At 44.2% G+C, this 19123-nt stretch overlaps 1 protein-coding gene across 1 annotated transcript in view; it reads right to left on the bottom strand.

The window, feature by feature from the left end:
- Nucleotides 1–217: 217 nt before the first annotated feature.
- Nucleotides 218–19123, bottom strand: part of CENPC (centromere protein C) — a 37966-nt gene continuing 19060 nt past the window's right edge. The window contains exons 12-17 of the mRNA XM_054991607.1: nucleotides 9703–9792; nucleotides 8773–8856; nucleotides 8130–8284; nucleotides 7321–7411; nucleotides 5916–5988; nucleotides 218–785 (exon numbers count right to left, since the gene is read on the bottom strand). Of these exons, the coding sequence (XP_054847582.1) occupies nucleotides 770–785; nucleotides 5916–5988; nucleotides 7321–7411; nucleotides 8130–8284; nucleotides 8773–8856; nucleotides 9703–9792 (509 nt within the window). The 3' untranslated portion in view covers nucleotides 218–769. The remainder of the gene's footprint in view (nucleotides 786–5915; nucleotides 5989–7320; nucleotides 7412–8129; nucleotides 8285–8772; nucleotides 8857–9702; nucleotides 9793–19123) is intronic.

Below are 19123 nucleotides of genomic sequence, written 5' to 3'. Positions count from 1 at the left end.
AAATACATTTCCTATTGTCACTGGTGCCAGTGTGCACCGTGACTGCCTCCCCAGCACTGTCTATGCAGGTTTGAACTGTTCGCATCCCAGCTGAACAGCCTGGCAAACATTCCATTCCCAGGAACACGACCTCCAATCAAGACATGAGTGAGCCCACCTGTGCTCACGCACCTGTAATGCCTAAACACCTTTTGAAGACAATATATTTGCACAATAACAACTTTTATTAATATTTTCAAACATATGGGAAGCTCTAACTTCTTCATCTGCTTTGGCCTTAGCCAGCTTAAGGCCTGGTCATGCCTTTCTAGCAATGCTGCCACGTTACACATGAAAACTTTTAGACACTTTAATGCAAAGTGGCCTCTTCATACAATCTCACACGGCGATCAAAGCAGCAAAAAGCATGACACGTTTCCAGCCAGGCCAAGCTGAACTGAACACCCACACTGTCTTAGCAAAAAGTCCTCTGTGTTTCAAGGGGGAACCACGGAAACATACTAGGAACTTTTTTTTAAAGCTCTTGTAGCTTCTCATCATTTTCATTTCCATTTTTTAGAACTAAGCTGTATTTGTTTTATTGCTGCAATCATACAATAGAACATGAGAAACCTAAGTCAACACAAAAACATACAACTTGGCAGAGAAAAGTTTTGTGGTCCCAGAAGCAGTGTAACAGGAAAACAAGAATGTGAAACTCCTGAGAATGCTTCCAATTTTCAGCATGTGATCTCCAAGTTGCTCCACAAAACAGGGAGATGAGGACATTTTATTCACCTTCCGGCCTGAAATGAAACATGAGTGGTGGGTAGGTTTTGTTTCACAACACTTTATGGGCGCTAACAGCAAAGTCAGAAGGACAGCAAAGACATGTTTTATTTGGAACACTTATGCTGTAACGCATGGATTTTTAAAAAAATAAATTCAAGTTACCTGTGCTCAAGATTAAGGTTAAAAAAAAACATGAAATAGCTTTGTGGACAAGCCTATTTCTGCAGATATATTTAACTTGCTCCATCCACATTCTAGAATAATTTCTAATAGAAATGTTTTGCTGATATGACAGATGATAGCAATATCACTGCAAGGTTAAAATGGAGTAAAGAACCACTTGTACATAATCCACTACTTTGTCTCTTTGCTCTCGACCCAGACAAGCGAGCTCTGACATTTATTGGATGCACAACCTAACGTATCAAAGCCAAGTGGTGCTTCTGCCTGTCCCCACCCCATGCAGAAGTTAACAAGAGAAGGGCACGAGGGACTAGGCAGGGATGTCCCCTCTCCCCAATCCTCTTTGCCATTGCCACGGAACCCCTGGCTTCAGCTATAAGAGCAAACATGGACATAAAGGGCATTACAATCAACAACCAGGGATTTAAGATCAGCCTCTTTGCAGATGATATAGTATTATACATCACCAATCCTAAGCAATCCCGGTCTCACATTGATTTGACACTATTTGAATTAAACCAGATCTCTGGCCTTTCGGTTAACCAGTGTAAGCTGGAATCATTTCCTCTGAATCTGCATCAGGACAACATCCAATTCATTAAATACAATCATAAGTATAAATGGGTCAAAAATATTGGAGCTATTTAGGTATTAAAATACCTACCACATTAAGTGAACTTTGGTCTTATAATTATGAAGAGCAATTCTGTTCTATCTCCAAAATGCTAGCTAGTTGGAAAAATCGTCATTTAACATGGTTGGAAAGAATTAATTTGATTAAAGGCATTATCCTCCCCAAAATTCTTTTCTTGCTTAGAGCTGTGCCAATAAGAATCAAATTTAAAACCTTAGATATCTGGCAAAAACTAGTAAATTCCTTTATTTGGGAAGGGAAAAAACCAAAACTTAGGCATCATGTTATGCCTAACCCTATCTTGACAGGGGGCCTGGGGGTACCTGATATAAAACTTTACTATGATGCAACACATTTAACTTATTTAAGTCTTATGTTAGATAACAACTTCCAGTCAGACTGGAAGAAAATAGAACAATCATATACAACGCCCAAAAATCTTTCCGAAACCATTTGGAATAAAGCTTCAGAACGCCCGCCTCTTATTTTAAAAAAAACCCCATTTCTACAGGCTACTTTGGAGGCATCAGACAGGCGCAGATTTCGCTTAGCCCCGGGTATCTCCCCTCTGTCTTGCTTTGTGGGTCAGGAATGGTTTAAACCAGCTATAGCCCAAGATTCCTATACTGTCTGGAAATCAGGCAATTTAACCAAACTAATAGACGTATCAAATAAGGGGCTCATGCTGTCAAAACAGTAATTGGAATCTAAAATTGATAATAAACTTCCTTGGTTTCAATATTTTCAAGTTAGTCATTTGTTCAATCAGCATAATTTGAAAGAATCTCTAAATCGTAACTTAACAGACTTTGAAAATTTTCTTTTGCCAGCCAGGAATAATTACAAGGGTCTTCTGTCCAAATTGCACAAAATTTTACTTGCGTGCCCTAAACCCAAATCGTTTTCTTACCAAACAGCTTGGGCAAAGGGCCGTAATTTCAAATTTTCAGAGGCTCACTGGTCTAAGATTTGGTCCTCATCAACTATCCAGTCACAGTCCATCAATATCAGAACTCAGCCACTACAAATGACGACCAGGTGGCACGTCACACCCCAGAAGCTCAGCTGCTGTAATCAAAACATCTCCCCCTTGTGTTGGAAGCAGTGCGGCGAAATTGGCTCCTTTCTTCACTGCTGGTGGGAATGCAAAGTTATCAAAGCTTTTTGGACAGAGGTAGTAAACAGAATAAAATGGATTACTGGGTATGCAGTTCCTCTAAAGCTTGAGTTAATTTTATTATACCTCTGGTTGGATAAGGATCTACCATCTGCTCCTAGACAGCATATAGCATCTCTACTTTCATTGGCTAAAACTACAATAGCATCCATGTGGAAGAACCCAGCAGCACCTAACATCTCAGCTTGGCATGACAGATTATGGGATTTTTTATGGAAAAAATTTCATACAATCTTAAATTAATGGATTTGCTAGACCTGCAATCAAACTTCTGGGAAGATTTGGTACCAATTATAGACTATTTGACTTCTAGTGGAACAAAGTTAAAACTTGCTTGCTCTTTGGACCTCTTTACTTTTTAAGAAATATTTGCTATTGTGGACAAGTGGATACATCCAATGTGCTATTCACTGCAGAACCTCTCTTGCTTTCTCAGCCTCAGGCACCACACGGGGTTGTTGTGAGGGTATAACAGGAGGGGAGAACCACGTTCATCACCACAAGCTCTTTGGCAGGGCAGGGTAAAAGTGTGATAAACGGTATCCTGCTATTATTCACCCCAAACCATGAGGCCATTGAGTCTGTGGCTAAATTCCTCCGTCGTGCATCCAAGAGGAGAGGATTGGTTTAAATATCTGGGCAATGGTGGTCTTGTCTTCCTGCTGACTGGGCATGTTCACGTTGTTATGCCCATAAAGGTATTCTTAATGGGGATGGGATTTGTCTCAGTCATTGTCTTCCACCAGCGACTGGGCTCTTACTGACCTCCTTTCATGTTGGTTTTTAATTGGGGGAGGGAGGGAGTGTCTGCGTGTGAGATATGTAGTGTTTTTACAAGTTGATCTTTAATGTCTTTTTAACTGTTTGCTGCCTTGACGGCCCTAACTGGGTGAAAAAGCAGGATCTAAATGTTTGAAAAAATAATACTCCTCCAAGGAGCTCAGGAAACATGCCTGGTTCTCCTGCCCATTTTATCCTAACAATCCGGTGAGTCAGGGCAGGCTGAGAGACAATGACTGGCTCAAGGTTACCGAGATAATTTCATGGGAGGGAGGGATTTTGAACCCGTATCACAGTCCAGTGCTCTAGCCAGTATACCACACAGTCATTGTATACATGGGCAAGGTCTTAAAAGCCCTAGAATCAATGGAAGTGCAATGGCCAGTGGACTGGTAAGTCCAAGGGGAGGCTTGCTTTAATAACTCAAAGAGCCTTTTGGGAGGCAGCCCCACATTCATGGAACTCATTTGCATCAGGGCATCTGCTAGACCCGGATTCTCAAGCCCAAGAGGGGATAGTAAAAAACTATGTTAAAAACAGCATCGAGTCTTGAGCGCTAGCATGGAAGTTCTGAATAACCTAAGCCTTCCTGTTTATTGCTAGAGAAGACCTAATGGGTTAAAACATAGTAAGAGCTTTGCTTCTTCTCTCCCTAAGTCGATTCAATGTGCAGCTACTGAAACACACATTAGACAGTGGAAAACTCCACAGCAAGCAGCCTGTAGAGCAGAGAACATGCTTTCTTCTCCCTTCTGGTAAACGGAACTATGGCCAACCCCTGGTTATTAGAACATACTGAATAATGCAACTACTAAGTTCAAGGCCAAGTCACCGGGTCTAGTGGGTGGGTGACCAGAGACAGGGCTTTTTCAGCGGTGGAACCTCACCAGTGGCGGAATGCTCTTCTAGAGGTTTGCCTGGTGTGCCTACTTCACTTCGCCTTTTTTAAAAAAAACGTGTTTAGCGACATGTATTTATCTCCTGCACAGGACTGTGCCGAGAGATGTTGAGCCTCACCAACCCCCCCACCCCACCGCTGCCTTACAGCAGTTTGGGTTCAAATGGACGGCTTAGGTGAACTCCTAGGAGAGCCAGTTTGGCGTAGTGGTTAAGAGCGATGGGACTCTAATCTGGAGAACCGGGTTTGATTCCCCACTTCTCCCCTTGAAGCCAGCTGTGGGACCTTGGGTCAGTCACAGCTCTTCCAGAGCTCTCTCAGCCCCACCCACCTCACAGGGTGTTTGTTGTGGGGATAATAACATATTTTGTAAGTCACTCTGCGTGGGCATTAAGTTGTCCTGAAGGGCGGTATATAAATCGAATGTTGTTGTTGTTATTCCCTTCATCAATAGATGCCTCAAGGTGCTTGCCAAGTTTTCCTGCCCCATTTTTTTTTAAATTCTACTTAATTTTTTAAAAAATTGATTTGCTCCTGGCAAGTAATTTTCTAAAACTTGGATTGTGTGTGGAACAGAAATGTTTAGGCAGACATTTTTATAAAGGGATTAAATTGTAGCATAATGGAAACGTTCAGGAGATTGCTTTGATAAGGGAACAGGAGGATTGCAGTTCAGTGCAGTACTTACTGTACATACCATCTTGCATTTACTGCAGTGTTTTCTCCCTCTGTAATACACTTCCTGCATTCTGGCATGTCTTGCTGTGCCTTAGACAGTCTTTTGTCAGCACTGTTTTCTAATCCTACTCCCACAGCATTGTTTATTGGATGTCTGACCGAATTTTTAAAAATATTTTGTAATCTGCCTTAGTGAGAAAGACAGAGAATAAATGCAATAAATACATACATAAATCTTGTATGTTTATGAAAGCTGTCTTGGAAGAAGACAGCAACTGACTCCCCAAAGGCTCGCTGCAGAGGCACACCGAGTACGTAAACCAACACACTGTAGCGGTTAGAGCAAGAGACCGCGACGGCTGGTCCTCAAACCCCCTTCCCGGGCATAAAGTTCACTGCAGAACCTCTCTTGCTTTCTCAGCCTCAGGCACCACACGGGGTTGTTGTGAGGGTATAACAGGAGGGGAGAACCACGTTCATCACCACAAGCTCTTTGGCAGGGCAGGATAAAAATGTGATAAATGGTATCCGCTCAAATGGCTTGCCTCTCACGTATTTCTCAACATGCCTCGAGTCTAGAAAAGATTCGACTGACGGTCTCAAGTTCCTGCCCTGCACCAGATTTCACAGTGCACTGACAACATGGGCCTCCCCATTTACCAGAGAGCTAAGAGTTCTGTAAGAAGAGAATAACAAGAGGGAGAAAACAGGCAAGGGGGAGAGAGAGAGAGGAAAAATAAGAGAAATATACAGACTACCATATCCAAAAGTTGCATACCATAGTATTTTCTTACCTGCTTCCTTTTATCTGTGTGAAAAACAAAATACATTCTTCATCGGAGATATTCTGTACATTGTATGCATTACCTAGAATTAGACACAGTGCCGATTATATAGTTCTGCTGCTTTATGAATTCACATGAAATATTTGCAACGGAAATATTAACATTCAGAAGCTTTCCATGTTAATAGAATTCACCATGCTCATAGGACAGCACCCAGAGTTAATATTAAGAATGTCGGTCTCATGTCCTCCCATTCAATAAGAATTTCCCACAAACCACACAAGTCCCCATTTTCCTTCCAAGGTGGGGCCTGTGAACATACGTAGAGGTCGTATATCAATTTTTAATCTGTTCCAAGTGCTTCACAACAGAAGAATGCGTGTAACAAGGGAACAGCCAACATCCCTTTTTGCTCTCCGATTCAAACCCTTTGGCTTATTGCTCGTCTGCAAGGCTGAGTGGATACTTGGATGCCGCAGAAGTGCAGAACCGCATGGCAGGCAGCACTGAGCACAGGAAGCCAGGCTTTTATTTTCAATAAAAAGAAAAACAGGTCTTCTAGCCCTTCAGCTTGAAAGGGGGCTGTTCAAAAAGCAGAGGTGTTGAAGTGGAACGATATTCCCAGTGGGTGCAAATGGGCGACGCTGCTTTTCCCAATGACCAGCAAATTCAGAATTATACGAAAAGAAGTTACGTAAACTTGCTCTATAAACAGAGATCACAGAATTCGGGGGGGGGGGGGGTGGTTAGCACAGAAAGAAGCCTTGCTAGGAAGTTTAAGATCTTGTGAGAATTTTACTGCTCTAAATTTGAGCTAATATCACACTAGATTTTTAAAAGTATGACAGAGAATCATTTATGCTAGAAATCAGAACGAAGCAAGGCAGGCAGCTTTAAAAATCATCCCCTTTACTAGGCTTGAAATCATTTGACTCTTTCACTAATAGCCAGTGCCAAAATGAACAGGCATTTATGCAGCTTTCAGCCTAAAATTAAGAATCCTTTTAGCTAAGGTTGTCTGTCTTCTCAACAACAGAAAGATGGTGACAGAGCTACTGCCACACAGTCCAGAGCAGCCATGGTGAACGCGGGCTTCTTCCTCGGGTTCCTAGCCGGGGGGTGGGATCGCACTTTCTCGGGGGGGGGGGGAGGACAGGATGCATCATATTCTGAGGCCCTGCAGGTGGCCCAAAGCAGTGGAGAAAGGAAGCCCATTTGCTCATGATGCTTCTCAGGAGGGAGCCCACATGAAACGGGCTTCACGCACAGTTCTGCACATAAGGCACGTGCCCCAGCACTGCTTTGGAAGGTATCTGTCCAGTTTTAATTCTGCAGATGCTCAAGCTCTTCCTCTTGCCTTCAATTTGACATTCATTCCTATATCTGGAAAAGCAGTTTAGCTGAGAACACTTACCTGCTGGAACATAGAAATAATCTCCGGTGCACAGAGAGTAACAATGATCGTAGAGAGTGAAAAGAAGTCTGCCTTTGACAACATTAAAAACCTGCAAAATTTAACACAAAAATGATTTGAACTCACTCTGAAGCAGCACAGTCAGACGCAGGTTGACCAGCTCAAGAAGAACCAGCGCCAGGAGCTTAAAACGCAGCGTAACGCATTCTTTGCATTTCCCACTACATTTTGGTCCAGACTACATGCTTTATAACAAGTCGGCTCTGGGTTGCTTGGATCAGACCTGCTTTCCCCACAGCCGCTCTATAGCTGAAGGAACGGGACTGGCACCTGAAAGGTCTTCAGGGGCCCAATTCAACTTGCAGCTGCGGCAAAGACAGTCTGAGAGTAATGATCCATACAGCTGAACAGCGGACAGCCTCTTTCAAGAATGGGTATATAATCTCTTTCACTGGGAATTACAACTGACCATACACACAGCCCATTGCCCACTCCCTCTGGAACAGCCAATCAGAAAGAACCCAGGGCAGAACGGGGACTCGTGCAGATACAGAACTGTGGCCTCTGTGGATGGGTGGTTAGGGCTCTTGGGATCAATATCTCTCTCATGTTAAGTTGCCGTAATCTTGATACACTGATATGCTGAACCTAAGAAAAAGAGTCGTGTCCTGCCTCAAGAGGTCCAAAATGAACAGAACTGTTAAACTAGTTAAACGCTTAGTCTATACTAATTATAAACACCAGCTAGAAGAACTTGCTGACACTGCAAGTTTTGTCGAGGAGTATACAATACTACTTTAACTACTTACCAGTGTGTCTGTATGGGAATATTGAAATCCCTTTTCCTTGAATGGCTTCAGTATCATTTTGCCAGCAGAAAAGAGGGGCGTGGACAAATATTTATAAACAGACAAGGCTTCATTACTGAAGAAAAGCACATGTGAATGACTGCTGCTCACACATTCTGTTATAAAATTGGAAAACAAATATTCAGAATGGATTCCAGAGCAGATAATACATGCTGTGCCCTGGCAAAACCATCACCAACAATTTACTTTATCATCATGCTGCCACAGAAGATCCAGCAGCACACTAAAAAGTAGTACCACAGGCGATATCAGAACGAGGGGACTCCATTATTTGGGACAGGAATACCGAAAAGAGGGGGCAGGAATCAGAGATTAAAGGACGCATATGGTCACCACGGTTTCTGCAACCAGTGCAGACATCTAAAAGAATCCTCAAGATCCCCCTGACAAAGCTGAGGCCAAACGCGTCGGGGTTACTCAACGTGGAAGAATTCTTTCCTTGCACCGTTTGCTGTTTTTCCTTTGTTCTGACCTGGTGCGGTGCCTTTTTCCCCACCATGGTTTCTGAACAATCTAGGAACGAGGAAATTTGCATACGTTTAAAAGAAAAATCTAAGCATTCGAAAAGGTCCATGTCACTTACTTTCAAGAACCACTTGCTGAGATGCTGCATCAAATACGCAAGCTGGTTGTGAATTATCTTTTATAGCATTGCCCAGTATCGTCCCTGCAAGACAGAAGCCAAAATAAGGAAAACTGGACACCCGATGGCTACATGGAGGAAGATACCGAACATCATCCCCTGCTAAGCGGCTCTGGAAGAAGACAGATGAAATATTCTAGAGCTCTGACACAGGTCTTTGATATTAATTTCAGTAGCACAAAGCACTGGGCAGTTTTCCAGTGACACCACAGGCTCTGTACAGTGACACTTCAGGCACCCTCAGATATGCCTATCAAGACACCAGCAACACAAACGCAGAATCAAGGGGGGGGGGAGATTCCTTTCTGAATGTAGCTTAGCTCCCAACTGCAACTGCTGTATGCACAGCTCTCTATGACCGGTCAGAGGCTCTCCTATCACCAAGAGATCACGGACCCAAGTTAAGGGCAGAGGCCAGCCCATCTGGTACACTGACAGTCTGCACTGAGGATTGCGCTGAAAGTCACCTCTGTTAGAGGAGACCCATTATGTCATTTTTATTGCCAATGGTTCACAAATTTTGGCTGCCTCTGATATCCAGCTAAATTTTTTGCTTACTTCTTGGAGGAGGGGAATGTCTCCAATGTGTAGCTAAATGCTTCTGAAGTTCAGAGCAGCTACAGGGACAAACCCCTCCTCCTTTGCCAAGTGGAGAACAACAAGATAAATATCATCTTTCAGCAAAAAGTAAAATGCAACAGCTATATATTCACCTGTACACTGTTGGCTCTTCTCTTGAGAAAGATGCAGTGCTGCAAATTCAGGGCCTGTATCCCTGATTTCTACACAGTTAGTTAACTCCCAAAGCCCAATTTCAAACCTTTGTAGCAGCAAAGGAAAAATAACAAAAAGATGCAGAGATTTCCATACCCAAGTCCATTTTCATGGGGTTTTTTGCTCTTTTAAGTTTATGGTGTTCTTTTGGTGCAGGTGATATTATTCCACTTACGACAAGCCCTCCTGGAACAAAAAAGATGTTGTGGGATCACTTGTGGGCTTCATGTCCTTAAAAAAAAACCGCTAGCGAAGGCAAAGCTGAACACAACAGTGCAGCATTAGAACAAAAATATGACTAAGAGCATTTTGGGGATCTCTGAACTGTAGAGCCGAAGACGTCCTGTTTATTTTAATAAAAGTACAGACAACAAGTGGTTAATATCAAAAATTAGAATAAAACTGAAAACTAAAAGAATCACAGTATCAAAATATAATGTAGATTAACATTCCTGGAAAAATTAAAGAACAAAAAAAAAGAACAAGTTTTCATTACTAAGTTTAATTGATCACGAACTGGAAGAACTGTGGGCTGAAACCAGAAACATTATAAAGGAAGATGTGCAAAGACAATCCCTGTAGCCAAAAGAAAGGAGAAGCCTGGCTGATGAAACGCTTAAAATTGCCGAAGACAGATGAGAAGCAAAAGATGACAGAAACAGAATCAGAATTCTGAATGCAGCTTTACAGTGACTTGCACACAGAGATAAAGAGAAGTTTTGTAATAACCAGCTCAAAGAAACAGAAGTGAAAAACAAAAAGGAAGAACAAGAGATCTGTTCCAGAAAATCAAAGGGAAATTCAAACCATGGCTAGGGATGTTGAAAGATCAATACAAAAATATCATATCCAATCAGAAAAGAATAAAGAAAAGATGGAAACAATATACTGAAGAAACTATACAGAAGAGATGGAAAGATGACAGATGCCTTCAAAGAATAATCTTCTTTGACGAAAAACCTCCTGTAAACCTGCAGTCTTAGAAAGTGAATAGAAAACTGCATTCAAGGCAACTGGGAGAAACGAATCACCAGGAATAGATGATATATCAATAAAACTATTTCAAGCTACAGAAACCGATTCCATTAAAATCTAAAGAAGGATATGCCAACAAATAAAGAAAACAAAACAATGGCCCACAGACCAAAACACTTAAAATTACATTCAAATCCCAAAAAAGGAGATGTTAAAGACTGCAGCAATTATTGGACCATTGCATTAACTTCCCACACAAGCAAAGTGATGCTCAAAATTCAACAACAAAGGCTTTCACCATATATGGAACAAGGGGTGTGGCTATCAAATCTCCCTTTCACAGATTTCTGGTGCAACTATTGCCAGTATTGATTCTATGTTCCTAATCTTAGGGTCCAGGGACAGATTGGGATTTCTATTTTTACTGGCCACGTAGTTTCCTGCGAGCCCCGTCTGACCAGGGGTGGTAGTGGTGGAATAATCTCAGACTTGGTACAGAAGAAACCTAGACTGAAAGTTCTGGGCAATTTAAACATTCATACCAACGGTGCCCTGTCCAGGCTAGCACAGGAATCCATAGCTTCTTTGGCTACCGTGGGCCTCTCTCAGATTGCAACACGCCTTACAGATAACAAAGATTTAAGTTTTTGCACCGAGCCTTTCAAGGAAGATCTGGTTTGGGGGTTTGGGGGCTGGAGCTTCAGTCTCTGCCATGGTCTGAGCACTGCCTCCTCAAGGCCTGGGTGAAGATAGCTGGAGGCCAGTTAAAATGGCCTACCATGGAGACTTGGATCCAAATGAATTCCAGAATGCTCTGGGGATTTCAGCATTCCAAACAACATCTCTGTGGAGATCGCAATTAGAGCTTAGAAGCTCCTGCAAACTACTGGCCTGTTTGCCTCTCCTTCCTTTGACCACTCACACACTCAAGGTAGAACCTGGTGCCTTGGTTTAGTATGGAGCTGGTGACCTGAAGAGGGGCAGGAGACGTCTAGAACACTGATGGCAGAAAACCTGGATGGGATCTGACTGAGCAAGCTATAGAGCACACTGGGTCTACGAGGTGATGGTAAAGTGGCAAAGACATCCTGCATATTTCCTACCATTGCCTCAGCTACTTCACATCCAGAAAGCCAGTTTGGTGTAGGGGTGAAGAGCGCGGGACTCTAATCTGGAGAACTGGGTTTGATTCCCCACTCCTGCGCTTGAAGCCAGCTGGGTGACCTTGGGTCAGTCACAGCTCTCTCAGCCCCACCCACCTCACAGGGTGATTGTTGTGGGGATAATAACAACATACTTTGTAAACCTCTCTGAGTGAGTGTTAAATAGTCCTGAAGGGTGGTCTATAAACTGAATGTTATTATTTGATTTATTATTGTTTAAGGTATTTCAGTCCTTGTTAACTCCCAAGTCAAAAACTAGGATTGACTTGTTAACATTAAATTTCAGTCCTTGTTGACTCTTTAAATTCTTAAGATCTGATGATTAACTGTGATGCTTTTGTTAAGTTTCTTGCTAAGAAAGTCTCACAAGTAAGTCCCAGTGTAGGTGCTGGTTATGAGGTAGCTGAGATACTTGTTTAAGATATTACATTCTTAGGAACTGATTATTAATTAATAATTATTAATACATTTATTTATTTATTTATTTATTGTCCGCCTTTCTCATCAAGACTCAAGGTGGATTACATATTGTGAGATTAGTACAGTCAATATCAAAAACATTTCCATAGGGTAAATAGATACAAGTTCAAAAGGACATAGCATTAGTAGGAATCCAATACAACACAGCGGTGAAGTCTATGGTTCCTAACTCATTAGCAAAACATCTGAGATCCCATCCCTACAGTACAGCCCTCCTATCTGAGTTAAAAGCCTTTTTGATTTATTTGGTTTTGCATCATTTGCGGAAAGCCAGGAGACTGGGGGTTCTCCTGACCTCCTCAGGCAGGCCATTCCACAGGTTGGGGGCCACCACAGAGAAAGCCCATGTATAGGCTGCTGTCGATTTTGCCGTTGTGCAGGGTGGCAACTGCAGGAGACCCTGTTTGGAAGTACGAAGCTGTCGTGGGGGAGCATATGAAGGGAGGCGGTCCCGTAGGTATGCTGGACCAAGGCTGTGAAGAGCTTTATAAGTGATAACCAGTACCTTGAACTGAGCACAGTTACTAATGGGCAGCCAATGGAGTGACTGCAGGATGGGAGTGATGTTCGTGCTCCTGCTCACTCCTGATAACAATCGAGCCACAGCATTTTGCACCAATTGGTGTCTCCTAGTTAGTTCAGATGGGAGACCTACGTATAATGCATTACAATAGTCAAGACTTGATGTTACCATATGTCGAGGTAAAAAGCCATTTTCCAGGCTAGGGAGAGGTTGTAGAAAGCATTTAGTTTGTTTTTCCAGTAATAGCGCTGGATCCAATATAACCCCTAGGCTCTTAACTGAGTCTGCAAGGGTCAGACAAACTCCTTCAGAAGTGGGGAGTACAATGTCTTTCAGGATCGCTGCTTTCCCAACAAGCATCACTTCTGTCTTGTCTGAGTTTAATTTTAATTTGTTCGTTTTCAGCCATTTCACCACAGCTGTTAGCCAGTGATCCAAGATTTCTACTGAATCTTGTGGGGACCTGGATAGAGAGTTGGGTGTCATCTGCATATTGATGATATCCAGCTCCATGGCTGCGAATGAATTCTCTTAAAGGCTTTACGTAGAGCTTGAATAACATGAGAGAAGACTGCGCCCTGCAAAACTCCGCAAGATAGTTCCCATTCTGGAGATAGCCAAAGTTTGTAATGAAAGATGTGGAAGCCAGATTTATAGCAGTGGAATGCGTATGGAATTCAAAGCGAGTGCTGGTAGTTGGAATTTATGCACCTAATGGAGCAAAAGAAAGCTTCTTTGAGGATTTAAGGAAGCAACTAGATGAACTTTCATATGACCAGATAATACTTGCTGGAGACTTCAATGGAGTGACAAATTTGGATTTAGACAAAAAATCACCAACTGCACAAAAGAAGAGAGGACTGCTACCAAAGTTGTTTTTTGAATTGATACAACAGGAAACCTTAGAAGATGTATGGAGAAGACAAAACCCGAAAAGTAGACAATTTACGTTTTACTCCGCAAGACATTTTACACTATCGAGAATTGATATGATCTGGGCCTCAAAAGACTTAGCGTTATGGACTAAGGAGGTAGAAATAATGCCGATGGTAGGCTCGGATCATAATCCAATTATGTGGAAATTGGGGAGAAGGAGCAAAAGGAAAGGATGGAGAATAAATGAGGACTTACTTCAAGAGGGAGAGAATATGGAGATGCTGAGAAGAGAGACAAAGTTCTTCATACAATACAACATGAATAAAGAAGTACCAACCAACAAGGTTTGGGATACTTACAAGGCGGTAATTAGGGGCATACTAATGGACTTAAATGGAAGAGCCAGAAAAAAGAAAGAGGAGAAGAGACAGGAGATTATGGAGAAAATAAAAGCCAAAGAAATACAGTTAAAGAAGAGACCAGGGAAAAAGAAAATTTATCAGGACATTAAAATACTACAAGAACAGCTGACAGCAATGAATAATAAAGAATTGGAGTGGAATCTTAAAAGACTGAATCAAAAAGGGTTTGAAGGTGCAAACAAACCTGGGAAATATTTGGCATGGCAGTTGAAAAAGAGAAAGGAAAAGAAAACAATAAATAAAATATGTGAAGATAACAAAATGTATTTGGAACAGACATCCATTAGTATTCCCATTAGTAGTTCCCATTCTGGAGATAGCTGATCTTCGACAGCAACCCTTTGAGTCTGTTCCATAAGAAACAATTTAAACCAGTATAAGGCACATCCTCTGAGGTCCACTTCTGTTCCTAGATGCCTCAACAGGATGGCAAGGTCTCCTGTGTCAGAGGCTGCTGATCAATTCAGGAGGAACAGTAAGGAGGCATGGCCTTTGCCAGTGTTCAGACGGAGATCGTCTACTAACGCTACTAGTGCCGTCTCTGTCCTGTGCCCTGGTCTGAATCCAGACTAGAAAGAATCCAGAGCACTAGAGTTATCCAAGAAAGTCTGGAGTGGGTCAGCTACTGTTCTCTCAATCATTTTGCCCAGAATGAACAGATTAGAGATTGAGTGATAATTGGGCACATCTTTTTTGTCTAGGGATAGTTTTTTAATTAGCAGATGGATAACCACCTGTTTCAGTGGGTGGGGAAAGGTGCCCTGAGTTAGTGATTGATGTACAATAGACCTCAGTGGTACTTACTTGATTTTAACAACCAAGATGGGCAAGGATCGAGCACACAAATAGAGGCTTTCATAGATATCAGAATCCTGTTAAAATCTGTTACTGTAATTGGTTCAAGGCAGTCCAAATGTAAGCCAGATGGTGCATTAAGCATTTCTTCTATCTCGTCTGCATTGCAGCTAGCATCTAGATCAGAGCATATTTGTGCTATTTTATCAGTGAAAAACTTAGCAAAGGCCATGCAACTAACTGTTCCTGGGATTGTAAAGGTTCAAATTTAGGAGTTAGAAGGTGTCTGGATATCTTAAAGAATTGGAACAGTCGTGAACTAGCCGACGCAATGTTTGCCAAGCAAGATGGCAATTTCTTTGCCATCGTAATTTCCGCTCCATAGGTCCTCCAGAGGGCTCTGTAGCGTGCTCTATCACCTTCCACTCGAGTTTTTCGCCAGTGTCTTTCTAGACACCTTCAAACCCTCTTTAGGTCAGCCAGCTCCATGATAAACCTGGCTTCTGTCCCAGAGGCCGGAGGGGTCAACAAGGAGCAATGGGGTCTATAGTGTTCCACGTTCCTACAGCAACTTCCATGGAGCATGTGTCTGGAATCCTATGATCCCCCAAGGCACTTTGGAATCTAGAAGGGTCCATGAGCCTTTGTGGGTGAATCATTTTAACTGGACTCCCCATTGTGGGGGGTGTTGAGGCCATATTTACTTTTGCCTTCAGCAGATGATGGTCTGACCACGGTTCAGGCCGAATCTCTAATGTTGAAACAAGACTGTCCCTCAAAGGCTCAGAGCAAAATATAAAGTCCAAGGTGTGGCCTCTTTCATGTGTTGGACCTTTCATTATTTAAGAGAGAGGCCCAGGGTTGCCAGGGAAGCTATAAATTCCTGAGCTGAACTGGGCCTGACTTGGAGCACTCAGCATGGATGCTGAAGTCCCCCAGAACAGTAAGTCTGGGTATCTCCAACACCACGTCTGCCAGCAGCTCTGCCAACTCAAAAACGGTTCTCATTTTTTAGCTTTTTTAAACCTCCTTTCTTATCTTCAGATTTTTCTGCAAACTTGGGGTGTATCCGAAGTTTGCCGAACCTATGCTTTGTAGCCAAAGTAGTCCCGATTCATAGATTTAAATATTGACAGATTGCAGCCAATTGACTATTAGAATGCACAAGTGGGAGCCTTGCAACAAAATGGAGTTGTGTAGAGGGTTTTTTAAAACCCTCCTCCCTCCCCCCAGACTGCAATATATGGTTTGTAATTAGCATTTGTGAAGAGACCTATTCGATACACTACACAGAATAGTTTTGGGTGGGTAGCCATGTTGGTCTGCAGTTGGTTTGTGCTGGAGGAGCAGTGGTTGCCTTGCCACTCCTTAGCGTGTGGCATTCCACAGGGGGCAATACTCTCCCTGACGTTCTTTAACATCTACACGTGCCCCCTAGCCCAGCTGGTGTGGAGTTTCAGATTGGGTTGCCATTAGTACACTGATGACATTTAACTCTTGAGGGACTACTGGCTGGATTTGGCTCTGGAACATCTGGCCAGGGCTTTGGAAGCTATGACTAGCTGGTTAAAACGGAGCCAACCGAAACTGAACCGTGCAAAGACGGAGGTCCTTCACCTGGGCCACAGACTGACAGGTCTTGGGATCTAACTCCTAACCCTCGATGAGATGCTGCTGGCACCTGTGCCAGTGGTGAGGAGCTTGGGCATGGTCTTGGATGCCGCCTTGTCAGTGGAGGCCCAGGTCACGGCAGTTGCCAGATCTGCGTTCTTTCATCTTCGCCAGATGCGGCAACTTGTTCCCCACCTCTCAGCCCACAACCTAGCTGCAGTGATCCATGCAATGGTCACCTCCAGGTTAGACTACAGCAACTTGCTTTACACTGGGCTACCCCTGGGCCTGCTCTGGAAGTTACAACTGGTCCAGAATGCAGCCACACGTATCTTGACTGGGACCCCGTTCTGATCACATGTAATACCGGTTATGTGCCAGCTGCACTGGCTCCTAGTGCAATTCCAGATCAGGTTCAAGGTTTTGGCCTTCTTTCAAGTCCTTAGCAGACTGGGATCAGCATATCTGCGGAACCACCTCTCACCATATGTTCCCCGGAGACTGCTGTGTTCAGCGGACACTAGTGATCCCTGGCCCTAAGGAGGCACACCTTGCCTCAACCAGGACTAGGGCTTTTTTTGGCCGTGGCACCATCCTGGTGAAACTCTCTTGTCTGTGGAAACTTGGGCCCAGTCATAGTTGCTATCCTTCCGCTGGGCCTGCAAGACAAGAGCTGTTCCGCCAGGCATAGGGTGGATGAAGCGGGCCAACAATCAAAGCGGCCTCCTGACATGGGGAGGCGACATCTGCCCTCCCCCACCAGGCTTTGTATCCATCTGGTAGCTGGCCACCCAGCCCCGTGGATTGGTTAATGGCTGATGGCCTGTGCAATATGTGCGCAGCTGTTTTAATGGCTTGTTTCACTCATTCATGTTTTAATTTATGCTACCATGTTTTTATTGTACCCTGCTATATAAAAGCTGAGCCGTATTGGCGAGGACTCACTTTTTATCCTGGGGCAGACACGCTGAAGGGCCTGTGGGCGTGCCTCCGCCAGGATAAAAGCGAGTTGTTGGCATGGCCCAGTGACCCAGCAGGGCCGCCGTGGGGCCTTAGGAGGTCCACGCTGGGCCTCTGTGCTGCATGAAGCCGGCAGGAAGGCACAGCTTGGCCTTGCAGATGCTGCAGAGCCGGCAGGAAGGCCACGCCGGGAGGGCAGGGTTTCTTGTGGCCGCGGTATGCCCTTGGGAGGTCCATGCCACCAAGGCACAGCACAGCTCCACAGCCACCGCGGCGGCAGTGGGAAGGTCATGCCAAGGGGACAGGGCTCCTCACGGCCACTGCAGGGCCTCCACGCTGCCTGTGGCAGGCCTCTGAGGGGCTGCAGTGCTGGCAGGGAGGTGCAGCATGGTCCCGTAGCTGCTGCGGAGGCAGCGGGAAGGCTGCGCCGTGGGGGTGGGGCTCCTCGAGGCCGCTGTGGGGCCTTGGGAGGTCTGCACTGGGCCTCTGCCACCTGCAGCAGGCCTCTGAGATACGGTGGAGCCAGGGGGAAGGCACAGCTCAGTACTGTAGCCGCTGCGGAGGCAGTGGGAAGGCTGCACCAGGGGGCTCTCCGAGGCAGCTGTACGGCCTTGGGAGAACCCGTTGCATTGCTTCTCAAAACAGGCTCTGTTGCTCGTTTATTATATGACTGTGATCCACTCTGAGCCTGCTTGCAGGGAGAGTGGAATATACATTTAATTAAAGTATAAAATAATAGTAATAGAACAGCAGGATTGGAGTCCAGTGGCACCTGAGCGACCAACGAGATTTTCAGGGTCTAAGCTTCCAAAGTCAGAGCTGAAGAAGGGAGCTGACTGAAACTTTACACCATGAGAATCTTGTTGCTCTCTACGGTGCCACTGGACTCCAGTCCTGCTGCTCTACTACACAGAATGTATTCACAAGAATTAATTCTTAGGGGAGGTGTCAGTATGTGTGTGTTTTAAAGATGACAGTATTTCTTTGAATACCACATTTTGTGTGTGTGTGTGTGTGTGTGTGTGTGTGTGTGTGTGTGTGTGTGTGTGTGTGTGAGAGAGAGAGAGAGAGAGAGAGAGAGAGAGAGAGAGAGAGAGAGAGAGAGAGAGAGAGAGATCTGGTGCTTTCCCAGCCTTCCCTCCCAGCATCCCTGTCTCTGCTTTGTTAGCTGCCAGACTGTTAACAACACAGACAACAAGAGTCACGGGGTGTGTGTGTGTGTGCGTGCGTGTGCGTGTGTCATACTTTCCATCCCTTTTAATCACAGAACAGCTCCTCAGAATAGGCCAGAGGAAGGGGGAGAGGCCACAGCTTCTCTGCTTCTTTCCTTTGCAGTTTATCTGACCTCAGACTTTCCCCCACAGGGATTATGAGAGTTTGAAAAAAGTCTGGAGGCTAAAGCAAAAGAAAGGGCAGAGTCTGTCTGCTTGCAGGGAGACGGGGTTAATGTTGGAGACAGCAGGCTCCAAGAGGCAGAACCTGAATCTGCTGGAGGGAGGGCGGCACTGTTATGTCCATGCCAAACTCCCTTGTTACAAATCCAGAGGAGTTAGCCGTGTTAGTCTGTAGTAGCAAAATCAAAAAGAGTCCAGTAGCACCTTTCAGACTAACCAATTTTATTGTAGCATAAGCTTTCGAGAATCAAGTTCTCTTCATCAGTTCTCTTTGTCAGATGCAACTGGCAGGGAGAGCTGTGGTTACCGAAGGCTTAT

This window comes from Eublepharis macularius, chromosome 11 (assembly GCF_028583425.1).
Source record: "Eublepharis macularius isolate TG4126 chromosome 11, MPM_Emac_v1.0, whole genome shotgun sequence".
Taxonomy (NCBI): Eukaryota; Metazoa; Chordata; class Lepidosauria; order Squamata; family Eublepharidae; genus Eublepharis; species Eublepharis macularius.
This window is presented reverse-complemented; position numbering and strand designations above follow the sequence as displayed.